Source organism: Ambystoma mexicanum, chromosome 3q, assembly GCF_040938575.1.
Source record: "Ambystoma mexicanum isolate Mex_15411 chromosome 3q, UKY_AmexF1_1, whole genome shotgun sequence".
NCBI lineage: Eukaryota > Metazoa > Chordata > Amphibia > Caudata > Ambystomatidae > Ambystoma > Ambystoma mexicanum.
Window position 1 is genome coordinate 143270996 of NC_090926.1, and position 19722 is coordinate 143290717.

Sequence of the window (19722 nt, forward strand, 5' to 3'; positions counted from 1 at the left end):
CCAGGTCCTCAATAGGTGCTAATCAAAGTGTAGATATGGGGGTGAGATCAATTCTTTCCTGGAAGGCGGGCAGGCTATCCCAAGAAATGTGTTTTATTTAAAGTGTTTAAATATAGATGGTTCATCACCACACATGGGCAGCTAGGTGTCCAGGATGAATGTTGAGTAGCACTAAGGTCAAAAGATGTACCTGTGGAGAGGGACGCTGGTAGAGGTGAGCATTACCTTGCGCACATGTGAAAGCTGATCACTAAAGCTCCCGCCAAACTTGCAGATACAGAAGCCATACTGTTAAAAAGCAATCTGGGAGCCAGAGGGCTGGACCTAGATGTGCTCTGAAATAGGCATGAGATTTATTCTGGGGGGAACTAAGATATCCAAAGAGCCTAAAAGGCCATTACTCAAAAAAGGATTCATGCCAAAGATGTGAAAACAAGTCAACCTGGCCAACAAATCCCAAAGGACAGGATCTTTCAACCTTTTCAATGTCCTTAAGTGCAGAGGGCCTCCAACATCAAGTGAGGCTCCTATGGGATTGATCATCATGACCAGCGCAGTTTCCAATTCTTTGTAGGGAAAAGAGCCTGCATGCTAAGCATTTGAAATGTTGTTGGAACAGGCAAATTCATGAAGTTGTCGTGTTACCACATAGGACAATATTGCTTTTTTCCAGCAAACAATGAAGAGATACTCACGCGCCACATCTAGAAAGAAAGTGGATATTTAACACATCATTTCAAGATAGCGAGGCCAATAACCAACCCACTAACAATTTCACCCCTCTGCATACACCTCACAAACTCTAACCAAACAACCACAACCCTAAAGCACAAAAAACGCACAGACATCACTACACCGCAACAACAAAACAAACCACACATAGCTAACAAAACACGACGGCTACTGACCGAAAAGCACCCCTGAGCTCAGCGAACAGTGTTAACTGACCTGAAGCTGCCAACAGCGAATCACTGCTCTCTTGCACCTATCCCGCTCCTTCCCACTAACTCAACCCCTTACCCCTTTCCTTTCAGATCCGCCAGAGCGCCAGGGGACCACTCCGGTGCTAATAGTGCACGGTACAAATATCCTTTAACATTAACATTAAACTGCAAAGAAACCAGATGCCTAGCTGGGAGGACGTCAATCTGAGGGTAGCCACCTCTGCCACCCAATACAGCTGTATAACAAGTGGGTTTCTGGACTGTGTTCACTATGGCATGATATTGAAGCCCAGTTGAAGGCAAGGCGAGGAAATTGCTTGCTTTCCATGGAGAACCTTGTGTTGCAAGTTATGGATGGTGAAAGAAGTCACCGAAAGACTGGTCTTGGGGTGGAGTCTCCATACCCTGTTTGAAGAAATTCAAACAATAAAGCGTCAATACCAAATCATGGATTGGAGGTTGCAGCCTTCCTAGACATAGTCATTACTACTAAACCCTGTGGTTAGAGATTAAGTACAGGGGGCACAGCTATGCAGGAAGGAGGAAGCTACAGGGATAGGTGGACTCTACTCTACCACAAGGACTTGGTCTACCAGCAGTCCCTATCTCCCACCTGTCGAGCAGGAGCTCCAGGTCATGTCCCTGCAGGAGCAGTGGACCCACGAAGCACTCCTGCTGCCCAGCCCTGCTGTCCTGAAATTATGGTAAGCGCTGATGTCCTCCGCTCGACCATGCAAAAATGATATGCAAAGCCCCCATTTCTCATCCGACAAGCACGCTTTGTTCCTGAACGCTGTAAAACGAAAATAAAAGCGTTTATTTTCCCAAAAGGCTTTTTAGAGCCCATCGCCGCCATCAAGGTACACGAGGTACCCAACTTTCCAAGATGGCTGATCGCAGTTTGTATTCAGCACCATCCACCTAATCCTGGCCCCTGCGACGAGCTGATTGGCTGCCGGGCCCATATCCAACCTCATTGGCTGCCGGCAGGCAGAGCCGGCCCACTCCCTCCAAGGCCCACGGGAGGCAAGGCCAGCTCCTGTTTTGAGCCTGTTTTGCCGTGGTTGCCGTCTGCCAGCCCCCCTGGCTCCTGCACCCGCCCTTATCAAGGTAATACTACCTCCCTTCGCATGGAATGCCTATTTGAAATTTACCTCCACTACTGTTTGCACCTATGCGCCAGCATCATCGTTGATTTTCAGTGTCTACCACAGGGAAGGTATTCACTCCGCCTCTTTGACTGCTTACAAGCCTTCTGTTACACTTTTCACTCCGTGCTCCTGCACTATCCTGCCGGCGCCTGATTCAAGATCGCTGTGACAACAGCTACAGATACGCTGCTTCTAGCCCCACAAACTTGACACCAGCTACAGCATCATGCATGACGCATATGCTCACTGCACCACTCTGGGTATCTTCATTACTACATGTGCATAGACAACCTTCTAACTGACTACAAATAACACTTGCCTATACTGCTCTACTTTATATCGTTTTATGTTCACCAGGCCATGCTGCACACTCGTTGCCTCACACACGATCTGCTACTTCTTACACCTTGTGCAATTGTGTACCGTGTCACTTGGATCACTCTGTAGACACCTTATCATCTGTGTACCTCCCATCATCTGTGTACCTCCCAATCATAACATTTGTGCCTGCATTTTACTCTCCATGAGCATAAACGCACCGCCTGCTAATATAACTATAATCACTGCTGACCAGAGTTAGCCTACACAAGCCTGCTATTAACCTGCCCTCTATCAAATCCCATGACTTATGTTGATGCTGCCTGCCAGTCTCTGATGGAGGGCATGTGACACAATGCACAATTCTATAGAATGCTCCAGGGCCAATGCTTTTAGACTAACTGCCCTATCTCAAATCTAGATGTCACTAATGCATGCCAGTCATTTTGCTCGATGTCTAGGTGCCACTCACTGCCTCTAGCCATTTCTGCTTCATCTAATTTAGATGCTACCAGTGTATTCTTGTTAGTGCATGTTAGTTACTCTGCCTAATGTTAAATCTAGGTGTCACTCATTGCCTACAGCCACACTGTTCTATCTAATTTAGGCGTTACCAGTGCATTCTAGTCAGTGCATTCTAGTTATTCTGTCTAATGTCAAATTTAGGTATCACCTGTTGCCTCCAGCTATTTTTGCTTTATCTAATTTAGATGCTACCAGTGTATTCTTATTAGTGCATTCTAGTTACTCTGTCTAATGTCAAATCTAGGTGTCCCTCACTGCCTGCCTCCAGCCATATTGCTCTACCTAATACAGGTGCTACCAGTGCATTCTTGACACTCTACCTGACACCAAATTGTGGTGTTACTCATGGCCTTTAGCCTTACTGTATTATCGCAAATCCAGGTGTCACCAGCGCATCCCTGCCACACTACCCAATGCTAATCTAGGTGTTACCTACTGCCTCTAGCTACACTGCCTTATCTCAAATAAGGACACTACTAGTGCATCGTAGCTACACTTTCCTATCCTAAGCGAAGTACCTCAATTCTTATCTTATCTAGGTGTCACCCCAATGAAACTTAGCCTATCTGTGCTATCCTAACCAGGCATCACATTAACACTGATCGGTCTAACCGGCGTCAACTAAATCAACGCCTAATACCAAACACTTTCGCCCTACCACAGAGCATGTGTATATCAACCACCCACTTGCTTGCCTGCACCTTTATCCTCATCAATACCGCATTACGGCCTAGTATGGCTCCTCTGCCACCTAAAGCGCGAGACCCATCCACGTCCAACACCAAGTCTTCATACCTAGATATAAACTACCCACAACCACTGCAACGGGCCAGTCTCCCTCGCTCTACCATCAATAGGAACCTAGGACTTAGAGCCAGACTAGCCAAAATTTACGAGCCCTTAGCCCGCTCACTGCCCACCTTATAGAATGCTAAAACCCTACCGAGGTCCTCCACTAAAAAATTTAACTCGCCCCAAAATTCCAACCTTAAACCCTCACTCAGTTCCCCTACTCAGGTTATTCCTGAGTCCACACAAGACAAGTGCCACATTACTTCCACTAAAATCACAACCAGCCCTAAAATAAAGGGAGCTCTGATCAATGCCAGATCGTTAGTAGCTCACGCCACTGAAATTGCCGATCTAATCCTGAATGAAGACCTTGACATCCTTGCCATTACTGAGACCTGGTTGCACCCAGCAGCAGGCCCCATGCTCATGTTGGCAGTCCCAGATAATTACTCCATCCTGAGACAAGATCGTCCTAATTCCAGAGGAGGAGGTGTTGCCATTATCCATAAATGTAGTCTTATCATGAGACTAGCAACACCCACTACCGTCCCATCATGTGAAACACTCTCAGTCAAACTCCCACTGACAAACACCCAAACTCTCAACATCCACCTGATCTACCGCCCGCCAGGCCCCATTGGTACCTTCGATGAAGATATCAGTACCATCCTCTCCACCAACCTCACCAGTTCCACCCAAGTCCTCACCCTGGGTGACTTCAACTTGGGCTACAATGATCCTGAAGACCATTCCGCCAGCACCATAATCAATACTCTTTCGGAACTAGGTTTCACGCAAAGAAGTATGGCACCTACACATGACAAAGGTAGAACACTCGATTGGGTGGCCGATCACAACTGCCTAGCGAACATTACTAACACATCACCCCTAGCCTGGACTGACCACCACCTGGTTTCGTTCCTGCTCTCTACTGACAGACCCCCACCCCCACCCACTATCAGGGCCCCACCTACCCTCACAAGAAATAAGAAGAATATGACAGTACTTACTCCCTACACTCAACTCACTCCCAGACAACCTAGACCCTGAGACCTTGGTTGAAGAATATAACAAGACCATGGCCACCTCGCTGGACCTAATTGCCCCCCTCAAAATGAGACCTAGCAAACCAAAGACGCATCTAAACAAATGGTACACCCCATTCCTTAAACATTTAAGGCAGCAAAAAAGGAATTGTGAGGCCACTTGGAAAAAATCCCCCTCAGATGCGAATAAACTCAAACTCTCCAAACTAGCCACACTCTACAAAAAAGAAATCTACCTGGCTAAACGAACCTCCTTTGACTCTCGCATATCCCAAGCAAAATCAAACATGAAGGAACTCTTCTCCATCCTTAATGAAGTTGAAACCCCTATAGTACCTCTCGACACTTGCACTAAAGATAAAAACTGGTGCTCAGAAATTCAAAGTGCCCTAGCCAACAAAATTGCAACCCTCCAAAGCAAAATAGCCTGCAAAAAAGTGTCCCTCAACGCCACTCTTCCCTCTAAAACACCAGACACGCCCACACACACAGATCTCCCTCGCTTTAACTTTTCCAAAGTCACGATTCTCGAAGTAGAAAAAATCATCCTGTCTCTGAAACCGTCCAACTGTCAGGGAGACCTATGCCCAGCACAGCTCATTAAAGATGCTGCCCGTGACCTCTCTCCCTTCATCACAAAACTGATTAATGCCTCCTTCACCTCTGGCTCTATCCCCACTAATCTGAAACAATCCTGGGTACTTCCACTATTAAAAAAACCCACACTCGACCCAGCCACGCCTACAAACTACAGACCCATAACGACTGTCCCCTTCCTACTAAAAATCCTGGACAAAGTTGCTTATGTACAAATTCAGAAGCATTTGGAAGAACACCGTCTACTGGGTTCCAGACAATCAGGGTTCCGCCCTCAACATGGAACCGAAACTGCCCTCATTGACTTGAAGGCTCAGATCGATACGCTCAGAGACAACGGCCAAGTTGCCCTACTTCTCCTCCTCGATCTGTCTGCAGCCTTCGATTTGGTTGATCACTCTGTCCTATGCACACACCTCCACACATCAGCTCACTTCTCGGCCGAGGCTATCACCTGGATTACCTCTTTTCTTAATGGTAGAACCATGAGGGTCTTCTCACCTACAGCGGCGGCAGACCCCATACCCATCACTTGTGGTGTCCCACAAGGTTCCTGTGTCTCCCCCACTTTATACAACATATTTACCAACCCCCTTTTCGATGATCTGGATCATCTCGGTATCAACTACACTAACTATGCAGATGATACCCAGATCCTCCTTCCGCTTTCTGGAGATTATGGAAAGGATTTGGCCTTGCTACATAGGGTGTACATCATCATCCAGGCATGGATGGCCCTACATGGACTATGCCTGAATGATGATAAAACTGAACTCATCATTCTAGGCACCACATCCAGTCTAAAGAAACTTGGCCCTACCTATAACTCTTTCATGATCGATGGGAACAACATTAAGGTTGGACAAGAGGTCAAAACTCTGGGCTTTTACCTGGACTCTAACTTCTCCTTCAGAAGACAGGTGAGCTCCTTGGCCTCCTCCACGGCATATACGTGTAAATTAATCCGCACAGCTAAACCATTTCTGTCTGATACTAGCTGCCTTACCCTCGCTAGAGCCCTTATTCTATCCCGCCTTGACTACTGCAATGCCCTTTATCTCGGATCATCAAAGGCTACCACTAGCAAACTACAAACTCTCCAGAATAATGCCCTCAGAGCGGCCTTGGGCATCTCCAGAAGAGAGCACATCTCAGGACTTAGCGAACAGAATAACTGGCTATCCATCAACGACAGAATTCTCTTAAAAACTGCATCACTCACCCACAAATCCTTAAATAACGCTGCCCCTACTTACCTTATAAATAGATTCCACAGACAACCCTCCCTGAGACCCACCAGAACTGCTTACAAAGACTGCCTTACAGTCCCCAACTTCAAACGAGCCACCATAGGGGGCAATAGCTTCCCAGTGAAAGCAGCCAAACTGTGGAACTCATTGCCGCCAAATCTCAGAGCGGACCTACCCTACCAGAATTTCCGATCTAAGGTAGTTTCTTGGCTGAAAACGTAGGCTGTCTAAGATACTTAAGTAACCCGCACAGACTGTAACCACGTGCGCATACTGGTCTATATGTATATTTCATATATGTAACTCTTTGTTGACTTGTATTTAATTTTTGTGTACCTTCCTGCCTTTCTGTACATTCTATGACTATTGTAACTAAGCTTCGCATATTCCTGAAAATGTTGCGCCCTGATACCCTCGGGTACGTTCGCGCATTACAAATAATAAAACAAACAAACAAACAAACAATAGTAAACCATATGGCTCCATATTTCTGGGAAAGCATGGTTCTGGGTTTGTGCTTTCCTTTTAAAGACGACTGCATTTGGTACTAGACGGATTGGGAGCCACATGTTCACCTCCCAGAATTGACTGATTTGCGAAATGAAAGCACTAGATTGAAAACGTGGTATACAGGTGGTACAGAGCCAGATAGGCTCCCCCAGGTTTGTTCTTTGAAAACAGCTACTTGACACTAGTGCAGCACTGCCATGCGACAGAGATGCAATCAAACCTCAAGAGGCAAAAGATCACCCATGTTTAGGGGTAGGTAGGCTGAGCTTCTATTTAATGCCCATGAAATGGAAATTCAGTTTCTCTGGGCTTATTCTGCACTATGAATAAAAGGTCCACTTTCTATGCTGTGACCCTTCAAAGCCTTCCAGTTAGTCTACTGTATTTAGATGGACTATTCTTGGAATATAAGTCTAAACCTTGGATCTCCTTTCATATTTTCCATCAACATTTCCAGAGGCAGTAGAGTCTCCACACTACTGGATCCTCCCATGTGGGGGAGGGAGGAGCACAGTTATAGACCAAAAATCACATCACCACGGTTACAGGAGGCCTTCTTTCACTTTTAATATCCTTGCATATTCTAAAGACATCCCACTATCTGACAGGCAACTCAAGATTCCACCCTTCCAAAATGTCTGCTTACCTGCCACAACACATTTTATGGATATCGTTTGGGAGATTGGAGACAGCTGACGTCAGTACACCCACAGGTGAGCGAAATTGGCATCTCTGCGAAGGGCTGGACTGGATACAACGTTACCGCGCTGACAATTGTCCTCCTTGCAGTCGAGACACGAATTACACTGGCAAGTTCAGGTAGCACAGCGAGTTTCTACTGTGTGGGTTTCGATTGTACAAGAACCTGAGGCGCTCACAGGGAACTGTTATAGAAATTTGAGAAATTAAGCGACGCAACGTGACGGCTGCACGGCTTTAAGGAACTAAGAGCCACAAGCTGCTGAGCAAAACTGCTAAGGAGCACGTTTGATTAAAGCCAGTCTGATTTGCACTGTGTTCCAGTAAAAGAGAGACTCCTAAAGGGGGATCAGTGTGCGCAGTGTGTGTTGGTGTTCTGGTGTGTGCCGTGTGCAGTTTCCGGTTAAGCAGCCCTCTCTCTGCAACATACCGGACTGCAAGATTCTGAGGAGAAACCGCATCTCTTCTCTAGAACGTGGGCTGGAGTGAAAGGAGGAGGAGGACTGCCCATCTGCACGCAGAGTTTACTATTGAGGACCTGTGTGTGATTGGAGAAGGAGTAACTGGGTGGGGATGCTGGAGTCTGTCCACCTGTTGCTTTAGCGAGTCTGCCGAGGACCACGTCGCCTCGTTGTACCTGTGTGGTGGCTGTAGTAAGAGCAATATTAGTGAGTGCCAGTTCACTTATGAACCACTGACCTTGTCAAACGTTTTGCCATCTGTAAATAATGAAAGCCAACAGGGGGCGGTTAGGCGGCTTGCGTAGTGCAAGTAGACATGACGTCAAGAGAATTAGAAGCCCGCCTGTGAGCGATATTAAGCCTAATGGAGCACTGTGCCCCCAAAAGAGACAAACAGAAAGGCAATTTAGCAGCCCGAAGTAAGATCACGGGCTATTATGGGGTGACTGTGTTGGTCGTGGACTCTGTAGTTACCAATTCTTCGGTCATGCCTAATGTTTCTACTGAAGTGATGAATGGGCAACCAGAAGGGTTGTCTCCACCTATTAACAATAATAACTCCCTGCTCAATCTGTCTTTAGGCTTTCAGAGGAATTCATTGGGGCCAGCCAATAGAACTTTGAATTCTTCTACCATATATAACAACATCATTGGTTCACAAGTGTCTGCATCTCCCAACCTTGAGCCGCTGATTTCACCTTCCAGCTCCGCCATTTCATATGACAGTGATAGTGATAGCGATATTGACTCAATAGTTTTGGTGGAATCCTTGGCTTTCTCAAGGGATCGGGTGAAGCCGGAGGACCAAGTACAGCCCACTCTGAATGCAATTGCTGCATTGATTGAGTCCCTTTTTATTCTTTGTACAAATATGGCCAAGGAACAATGTGAACTGAAAGTGATCCTTGCCAGGATCATCAATGCCACTCCGGATTCACATTATGTGGTATGTGAGCAACCCTTGAATGGTCATGATGAAGTTGGGAAGGTATCTACTTCTTTGAGAGAAAAACCGGATTCAGGAGCCTGGGCCTCTAGTTCCACTCTTCCTATATCTTTGAGTGATAGACAGGCCGTGGGAACATTATGTCCTATGATTGACCTGATCTCACAAGTATCAAACGTAGCCATACCTAAAGACATTTCTACCTATGGCACTGTGCCGATAACAAATGGAAATGAGGAAAGAGCCTTGATGTGTGGCAATGACTGTATTCCAATTCCTCTCATTACAAAAATGTAACAAGAAAAGAAAGCGGGGAGGCTGTCACCTGTCCTATGCTACTAGGAAATTGGCTTAGTTTGGGAAATCAGGCTAACGAATCTGGTGAGCCCCCTTCATCAACTATTCCTGCCCAACTTGACCCTATGCTAAGCTCTTGCAGTACATCATTACACAGTGCCTGTGCAACATCACACTGCCCAGCAGGAAAAACTATAACCACAATTACTAATACTTTGGGCAATGGTTCCACCCGCCAGGTTCATCTCCGGGGCCCACTTGAAATATTACTGCGGCGGCAGCCTGGTCCAAAAAATAAATGCATGGGGGACCAACTAGAGCCCTCAGTATACCAAGCAACTCAGCCTTTCCATCCTTCGACTTCTTTACAACAAATCCTTGGGTGGCCATCTAATAACCAGACTGTACACTAAGATGAAATTGAATTCCAGCATCATCAAAACCAGTCGCGTATTTCCACACTCAATGCCCCTGCTGTTCGGACTACTGCGACGGCTGATTTACTTGTGGACCAACTCGTAGAAGGAGCGTTATTATTGGGGAAAAGGGCAACACTGGAAGAGCTTTCTCCTGGCATCTAGTCTGTTTATGAACAGAAGTTTCTTAATGAGGCTATTTCAAAATATACCCCCTCTCAGCAATATCAATAGTGAGGACATCACGTGTAATGTACTTCCCAGCGTTAATAGCTCTATAAACTGGGCCGTGATGGAATTTATTTCACCTGTCATCAGCGTACTGGTGCGCTTGCCCCATCTGGAGCTAAAGAAGTTGGTTACCAGCGGACGGACTGTTGAAAGCAGGTTCTCAGTTCGTCTGATCATGAACTGGTTTCCCATTATAAAAGCCCAATGACGGCAGTCTCCAACTTTTTGGATGTATTCCCCTCTAAACGCTCAAGCCTTTTTGCCATGGTCCCTAAAGCATTAGCTTTTGTTGCTGATCGCCGAGTGATAAGCCAATGGGTTACGGACTCATTTAAACACTCTGTTGCCTGAAATTCCAAGAAGCTTGCAAACAAATCAGTTGGATTTCCTGGAACTTGCAAGGTTTCAATTCTTTCTTGAAAGACCCATTGGGTCTGGCCACTTTAATGACATATGATGTATTCCTGCTTAAGGGACCTGGTCAACTAATGATTTTTACATTGATGGATATAATATCATTCATAATTCTGCCAAGACGAATCTTAGAGGCCGTCCAATGGGGGGACTAGCTATAGGGGCAAGAGCTCATTATACTATTAATTGCTATACAGTCAGTGTAGCTTCTTCATATGTTTTATCAGCCAACTCATGCTACCCAACTTGCTCTCATCTTCCTATCTTGATTATTAACATATATGACTCCCCACAAGGTAAATATTCTGGGCCTCATTACACGCTAGGCAGTGGACCAAGGTCCGCTGTTAGCACCTTGGTCCATGCTGGTAAATTACTGCCACCGCCTTGGAGGAAAGGAGAATTACCGCCCTATTCAAAGGTTGGAGGGGCGGTAATTCCCCCTTCCTCCATTGCCCTTCCCCATTCCCATTTTTGCCCCATAGGGCATAATGGGAATGGGGAAGGTGCTAATTACGGTACCGCAAATTGCGGTACCATAATTAGTACCCTGGTCCCTTTGCGGGTCCCTACTTTAATGGCTGGTCTACACCAGCCGTTAATGTCGGGTCCCGCAAAGGGACCTCGTAGTAAGGCGGTAAGGGTTAACGGTCACTGGTACCATTACTGGTGACCGTTAACCATTACCACCTTCCGTGTAATGAGGCCCTCTATCTCAATACGGGGGAAAGTTGATGAGCTATTAATTAATTGGTATAATCGATATCCCTCTGGTAAGGTGGTCGTAGCTGGTGACTTTAATGAAGATTTCTTCCCCAGTGGTCACAGAGATTAACTTGTTCCAAGTAAAGTTAGTCTTGCCAACCCATTATTGTGTTGCCCCAGTAGGGCCCGTAAAGATGATGGGTGGAGCCATTGTATGATCTTATGTGCTTAATACAAAAGCAAGAAAGGGTGCCCCTCTGGAGTACACATGGAAAAATAGAAAGTCCTTCTCCTTTTTAGACTATGGGCCTCATTACGAGTCAGGCGGAATGGGTTAACGGGTACGCTAATGGATGCGGACCCGTTATTCCCATTCCGCTTGATTACAAGGTCCTCTCGCGGGACCCGGTAAGGACGCCTGGTCAAACCAGGCGTCCTTACCGGGTCCCGCAAGGGGACCAGGGAGCTGACAACGGGCCGGTCGTAATCGGCCCGTTGTTAGCTCCCTGCACCCATTTCCATTGAGCCATATGGGGGCTCGAATGGGAATGGGGAAGGGCCGGGCCCGGGTTCCCTGAGGGAGGAATTACCGGGCCCTCCTAACTCAGAATGGCCTGGTAATTCCCCATTCAGGGAACCCGGACCCGGTTTTGGAGGCAGCCATGCCCCCAATAGCGGCATGGCTACCGCCAAAGCCGTAATGAGGCCCTATGTGTTAATTAGTTATGAATTATGGCCTCACTTTTGTCACATTCCCTTTATTCAGACTACTCTTAGTGATCATTGTTTTTGAACCTGGACGTGCACATTGGGAGTTACCTGCAAACCCTATCCCATCACTTTTTGCCTAATGTGTCGATAAATGATCAGGGTAATCGGATCAGTTGGTCCGAATTGATTATAGAGAAATGTAATCTATTCTTTTGCAACAACCACACATGGATTGAGAATTGGTTGCCCTACTATGATTGGGATGTGAGTCCTAATATGATGGCACTTGCTGAACAATTGCAGTTGCCAAGCGTGAAGGCTGGGCCGAGGGGACCTGTGAGGAACCCCTTTGATGCTATTATTCAGCAAAGGAAGAAAGAGTATCATAGAGATAGGGCACCAATTGTTAAAATGGCTGGTCAGCCCAGTGCGGCCTGTGCCCCTATACTCATCTCCCTTGCCACTAAATATAGAAACTGGCTCCGCCAGCATAGAAGGTCGTTGCATAGTGCCAATTGGAGGTATGCATTTAGATTATTACATACCAATGATAATAGAACATTCTGGTTGCACTATAGGCCTAACAGTGCCGGAGCTGAACCCTATTTCAGAGGCAACTTGGATCACCCATATCACGTCACTTTTTTATGATCCAAATATGGTTTATTCTATGGCAACCCCTCCAGGCAATAGAGGGTCTTTGACTGGCTTTGAGGCAGAAGAAATCGCTGAAGTGATTAACAGATCAAAATCTTCTAGAGCCCCTGGACCAGATATTTTTCCGAATGTAGTATTCAAAGCCAACCCACTTTTCTGGGCAAGGACTCTGGCACTCTGGTTTGGAAGGATTTTGTCAACTGGCGCAATCCCTGATACTTGGAGGGAGTTTATATTGGTGCCCGTCTATAAGAAAGGCAGAGCACTTGACCCCTCCAACTACAGGTTTCTTGCCATGATCAACCCCAGCACTAACATTTTTTGCCTCATTATTTTTAAAGAAACTAAATACATGGGCCAATGAAACGGGAGGCCTGAAAAAGTTTCAAACAGGATTCCGTAGGGCACACAGTACTGTACACAATAACTGTGCGCTCTATTATTTGTTGGATGAAGCAACGTCCCGTAAACAAAATCTCTACCTTTGTTTCGTAGATTACTCTAAAGTTTTTGACACAGTCTCACGTCAGAATCTATGGAACAAACTGTTGCAATGGTGTCTTGATCCCACACTTCTTCACTATATTTAAGATTTGTATAGTGACACAAAGGTATCCATTAATTTCGCCAAGGGGTGGGGGGGATCTCATGCCCTGTCGGCACTGATACAGGTCTGAAACAGAGGTGCATTCTTGCACCCCTGCTCTTCAATCTATATGTTTCAGACATGGTTGAGGCCTTGGGGTATGTAATTTGCCTCCTCGGATTGGTAGAGAGTAAGCACCATGGCTAATTGTACACTGACGACACTGTTCTTATGGACTATACGCAAGTCAGATTGCAGCGTTCTATTAATGCCCTATTTTCCTATGCAGTATCTAACAACTTGGGCATTAATACGTACAAACCCAAAGTCCTGATGATTGGCAGTAAATCTAAATCCAAACACAATCCTTTGTTTACTTGGGAACTAAATGACTATCCTTGAACTGGTTGATCAATATAAATATCTGGGTTTCCATTTCCATCTTCACCACCGCATTCCTATTACGGTGAGTTTATCTCATCCCGCATTCTTAGGAAGTGGCTATTAATAAAGCGCTTTGTAGCCAGTTCAGGCAGAAACAATCTGGAAGGCCTAATAAAAATGCATTGCACCAGCATTATTCCAGGGCTGACTTACGGACTTGAACTACTTTCTGAACCATTGGTGGGCTGGCTGGACAAGATTGAAGGGAAAATGTTAAGATCTGTTCTGGGCTTACATAGTGCTATACCCGTGGAGGTACTTAAATGTGAACTAGGCCACTAGTCTCTTAGATCCAACTGGCTCATAAAATGATGTAAGTTGTACCTATTATTATTAATGACCACGCCTGAGAGTGATACTCTACTGGGACTCATTGCGTCTAAATTAGACGCAGAAAATCCCAACTTCTTCTTACAGGCATTTCCGTAACATTGATTTCACAGTGGATAAGATAAAGGAGATACCGGAATTTATAATTCTACTTACAAAGAAGACTCAGGCATGGGACAGGGCAGACAGCATTCCCAAGATAAGAAAAAAAAGCCGGTATTGTGAATCCAGCATGCAAGGTTTTAATCCATATGGTCCCTGTTCCTATTTGCTTAAAACGTGTGATGGGAAAATGAGGACGTTAATTTCCTACCTGCGGCTAAACATCCTGCCAACTTAACAGGACATCGGAAGCTCGCCTGGAATACCTTATGAAGATAGACTACATAGGCTGTGGAATTATGCGGTGGAGACTAACCGCCACATACTAACACAATGCCCCCACCAAGCTGATCAATTATTTGAAGGCCTATCAAGCACTTGTCAGTTGACCTGCGAATATACGGGGGGATCAATTTTGGATCAATTTATGTGGAGCTACCTCATTGGTTATTACGGGGGCCGGCTTTTATGTATGGAGAGAGGCTGTGATATTGCATGCAGGGCCCTTGGCTTAAGGATAATGAACTATAATTTATATCTAGGGCATTCTCAGTGGAGTAACTTTTCTGAAAATGTTGGGGGGGACAGGGGTGGGGTGGAGGGAGGGCGGGTGCTGGCTCTTAGGGACCGTATTGGCCAAATTGTTCAATAAAATATGGTTGAATGATAGATTTGACTAAATTCGGTCACCACGATTAGTTTAAAGTCGAAGATACCGAACATGAAGAGCTGGGGTTGCGGGGGTGTCCCCCGCCCCTCACATTCAGTATTTTTTACTTTGGGGTTTACGGGGGTGTCCCCTGCTTCCTCAGCATTGGTGGCAGGGGACCTAACAAAAAAAGTGAAGAAAAAGGGACCCTGCAGCGTCAGATCCGACCTGCGTTAGATGGATGGATCGTACGCTTCAGGGTATAGAGGAGCGGCGGAAGGAGAAAAGTTAAGTAGGGGGGTTTATGGGTGTAATGGCGGTTTGGGGGGACATGGGTTTTTCTTTTGTCCCGAGGTAAAAACGTATTCGCAACGAAAATGACTACAGTCAATTTTGCTGTGATTTTGTACCTCAGTCAAACAACCTAAATCTCTGAGGGATAACACTAGACTACTACTCCACATGAGTCCATTCCTGACGCCCTGTTGTAAATTTCATAAGACTAGTGGCCTATCTTTAAAAATCAATTGGGCCGTCACGCTTCTCCAGCCGGCCTGCCATGCAAGCAGTGATACAACATAACATTCACAAACTTAATTCCAATAGAACATACTAACAATGCATTATTTATCATTCATTCAGACACAAAAGTCAACACACATATGCTTGCATACACTCTCACTCACAGACAAATGCACCCAGCACCTCCATTGACATACACTGTGTGCACACAACCTTTATATGTACAAATACAATAACGCATGGAAACAGTGGCGCAAGGTTCATTGAGCAGTATAGACTTTATCACCCACTGATCCCTGAAAGCTAGGGCTAAATTGACTTGTCCTAGCTGAACTATAATGCCATAGCAGAAAGGAACAGATTCACTGCAATGCCAGCAATTCCCTTGATGTTTCCTTTCATTTAAAGGCAGAAGCCATCGATTAATGCAGTGGGTGACCAAGTATACTTGATATCAATGTTTAAATGCCATATATCGCCAAACTTGGTTTCTGCACAGCACCTTATATGTGTATGTGCTGATTGATTTCTTCTACAAGATTCTGACAGATTAAAATGAAGGTATGTTTTCCTGTGTTCAAATGGCTCCAAGCAGTGGAGTACCAAGCCGGAGAGGCGGAGGGGAGGGGGAAGCTGCCCCGTGGATCTTTTAAGAGCCAGACCGGGACATTTGTCCTTGGGACACCTCTCCCGTTTGGCACATCAAAAATGGTGCCCAACGGCAAAGGTGTCGCTGGCAGGACAATGTGTGCTGAGCAATTCCTGCTCAGCACACTCAGTGTCCTGGCAGCAAGCCACCTTACCCGTTCCGAATGGTAGAGGTGTCCTGCTGTCAGGACAATGTCTCAAGGAGCTCCGGGCAGCAGAGGGTCCTCACATTGCTCTGTATCAACAGAGCATTACAATGTGAGCGATTGGGCACTGATGGGAGGGAGGGGGGTACTATTAGCAGGGCCTTTTGTCCCTTTAGAAATGTGAATGGGAGATAGTGATTAGAAATGAGAAGGGTGCATATTGTTGCATGCTTTATGGAATAATGACTATGGCTTTAAAACCTAAGGGGGATTTGTTAGGCTCACATTAATCTACAGGATGCTATTGTGACTTTGCATGTAGTATGGGGAGAATAAAACTAAAATCATACTCCCATTTCTCAACATATTTCTATGACAATGTATATAGTGTATGGTTCGTTTACTATGAAAGGCTAGTTTGTTATGTAATGTGGTTTGCTTCCAAGGCATTGCTATAAATAATTATTTAAGCACATGAAATGTAAAGCAAAACCTTAATAAATATCTCTATCAACTAAACCTGGAAAGATGTGCACGGGCGCTTAAATTGTCCACATCCCAGTTTCACCATTTAACCAAATGTGCGATCCTGAGCAAATAATTTAATTACATTGTGCCTTATCTGCAGCTCTGAAAGTGACTCTGAATCACTTCAAAGCTTATGTTAATGTATCATGGTATTATAATGGAAAAGCCTAATGACTATAGAGTTGCTCCACATATAACAAAAGTGCAATTTAGGTATTTTGCACCACAAAGTTATTTGTCATTTGACTTATTCATGGCCACTTATTCTAAAGTCAATTCCATGGTGCCTCCAAGTATCAAGGACTGATGATGCGCCTTGCAATGTCCTTTTCTTTGAAGTCACTTATGTTGGTACAATCCATATAATAATGAGGAAGTTTGCATGTATGTTGCCTCAAAGGGCATGGACAGAGCTCTGATATATGAGTTTCCTGCATCTGGAATGATCCTGCGGTTTTACTTTTGTTGTGTGTTAAAATGCCATCTTCCACTAATGTTACCAAAAAAGTAGATTGGGGCAGGGGTGGGCGGTTTGGGGGCGCCAATGAGACCATGTGGAATTCCACACACTGCATTTCGTTGCTCGCCCCTCCCGACCCCCCCACCCCCCGCACCCTCTCCCCCTTTTACAATTCTGGATACTCCCCTGCTTAGTTTGGTAAGTGAAGCAGTTTTTGGTGGCCTGTAAACTGAATCATGACACCCATTTACTAATTTGCACTGAACCGTCCTGAAAAAGTATCTGCAAAACTCGAAATACTTTTTGCCAGTTTGGTGAAGATTATTTTTGGCGGCGGGGGAAAAGTTGTACAGGGCGCACCTAGACCAATGTTTGGAATGCATATAGCACTCAAATTTATTTCGCAGAATTTGTATAGTACGGCAGTTTTGGGTCACAGGTTTTCTCAGCTTGACTGTTTCCACTCTACTTGGGAGGGCACACCTTCCGCCAACTTCTTTTTGAAATTAGATGGTGGTGCTTTAGTAGCATCTGAAAAGTGGCAAGACTAATTTTAGAGGCGTTGCAGAGATGTGGTTTGCACCAGAGAATATGTTTGTTATTGTTAGTGTGTGTTCATACCTGGGACCTTAATGTGTACTGTGAGCTCTGCTCACATTGTCCAAATTCGACACGTCCCTCACTAGGGTCAGCCCGCATCCCAGCCCCCCAACCAACATACACAAAAACAATAAAAACATTTTTTTTTTAAATAAAATACCTCTGCTCTGCTTTCAAATGCCGCCCGGGCCACGTCTCATGTTACACCGACCTAACCTCTTCGCACTCACGGACCTCCAGACAGAAACCAGCAAGCTGAATGAGCTTCCTGGTTCCTGTCTGTGTGTGGCACGAATACAAAGCCGGAAAGCGATTCTCTGCGCTGCAGCCCCTGGATGTGCTGCTGCTAGCGTGGCAGCACAGGCGCCAGGTCCTGCAACACACAGTTCAGCACCCTGGCTGCTGACTTTGAGTCAGGCCAGCCAGGGTGAGGGACTGAGCCATACAGGGCATCCCGGCCCTGAATGTGTTGCAGCGTGGCTGCCAGGCATCTCAGCATTATGTAATGAGACAGCGCAAGCCTTGCTGGGCACCCCAGCCGGGCCTGTGCTGTCCAATTACATAATTGATGATTGCAGCCGCCCCTGCCCTCCCTCCAAAAGTTGGGGGGGACAAAAAGGCATGCCACAGAAGTTGGGGGGGACAAAACCCACTGTCCCCCCTATAATTACGCTCTTATCTGGTTTTAGTATTTTTTAAAACATTTTTAATTCATGTTTTCTTGAAACATAGCCCTTTTTAGAACTGTATTTTCGTGTCGGAATTTCAAAGTATTTTATCTGTTAGTGGGCACATTGATCAGATGACTTTTGTATACTGTGATCTTAAGGAGTGCATTCATTTTATATTGTATTGTGTATCCTTTGTCTTAACTATATAATGCCCAGGTTGGGTTTGTTGTATTTGTTCTTATCTCTTCTTATGGATTTAAATGTAATAGTTTGATAGTGTTTAAGGTTTTTATTAACCAAATGCACTTTAAATACAAACATTTAAAAAGGATATTGTTTTCTCGGCCTTTGGGACATGCATCAAGTATTCATCTTAACAGATGCTGTGCACCTTTCTGCATTCTCTGCATCCCTGATGTTAACATCAAAAGCTTCTGTTCCTTATACAATGAACTAGATAAAGCAAGAAAGGCCTATACAGCAAAAACAGGCCTCAGTACGCATAACATGGACATAGGTTTTGTATCCCCTCCCTTTTCCCCCATGTACTCCTTCACCCCCGCCCTCCCCAGCATTCCTTTACCTGTTTTTACACTATACCGGATGATATCTCGGCAATGCTCCAGGAGGTTCTTTGATGGTTCTCCACTGTCCCTGAGTTCTAGATCCAGGGCTCTCTGCAGCTCCACAGGATCCTTCCAATCACAAACCTGGCCAGAAGAGACAGCAGAGGAAAATCTCAAGATGCCAGACATAACTGAAAGGGCCAAACACAGCGGAATGACTTATTGGGTCAGCGGTTCCAAAATGCTTCAATAGGGGGACCTATCAATGACACTACTGGACCAGAAGAGAATCCATTTCTGATCAGTCCTTCCTACTCTCAAACATTTTGAATACTCTATCCCGAATCACCAGTTTGAGGCTGATGTACTTGTCATGTAAAGACTTAGAATACCAAACGCAAAGCCATTACATTGGCTTACATAGGACAAGACAACGAATTATGACCATTTTGCCACAGGAGACCCTTATTATTTTTAGCCTTCCCCAATACCCTTCTTTCTAACTCTCAAAGTTGGCATAGGTACACAGCAGTGGCTTTTGTGGTAAGTCACTGAAAAGCAGTTAACTCAATTGATGTGAGTGAAGGGGTCAGTACAGTCAGATGTGTATCTGGCTGTGGGATGGAGGTTGATAAGCACGAGGGCAATAGTTGAGTTCTGACTGCTGGCATGTGGGGATGATGTATTGCATGCGGAGGTGTGGATGACCTTGGAAGGTTTAGAGCGTTGTTGTGTATGAAGGGTACTGATGTGTGAGGGTGCAGGATAAGAATGGGGTGTTGCCTTGTTGCATGGCTCAT

The 19722-nt window shown here is 45.5% G+C and overlaps 1 protein-coding gene across 1 annotated transcript in view; it reads right to left on the reverse strand.

Moving 5' to 3' along the window:
* CSAD (cysteine sulfinic acid decarboxylase) overlaps positions 1-19722 on the reverse strand; it is a 251637-nt gene that overhangs the window by 201473 nt on the left and 30442 nt on the right. The window contains exon 3 of the mRNA XM_069653337.1: positions 18940-19066. Within this exon, the coding sequence (XP_069509438.1) occupies positions 18940-19066 (127 nt within the window). The remainder of the gene's footprint in view (positions 1-18939; positions 19067-19722) is intronic.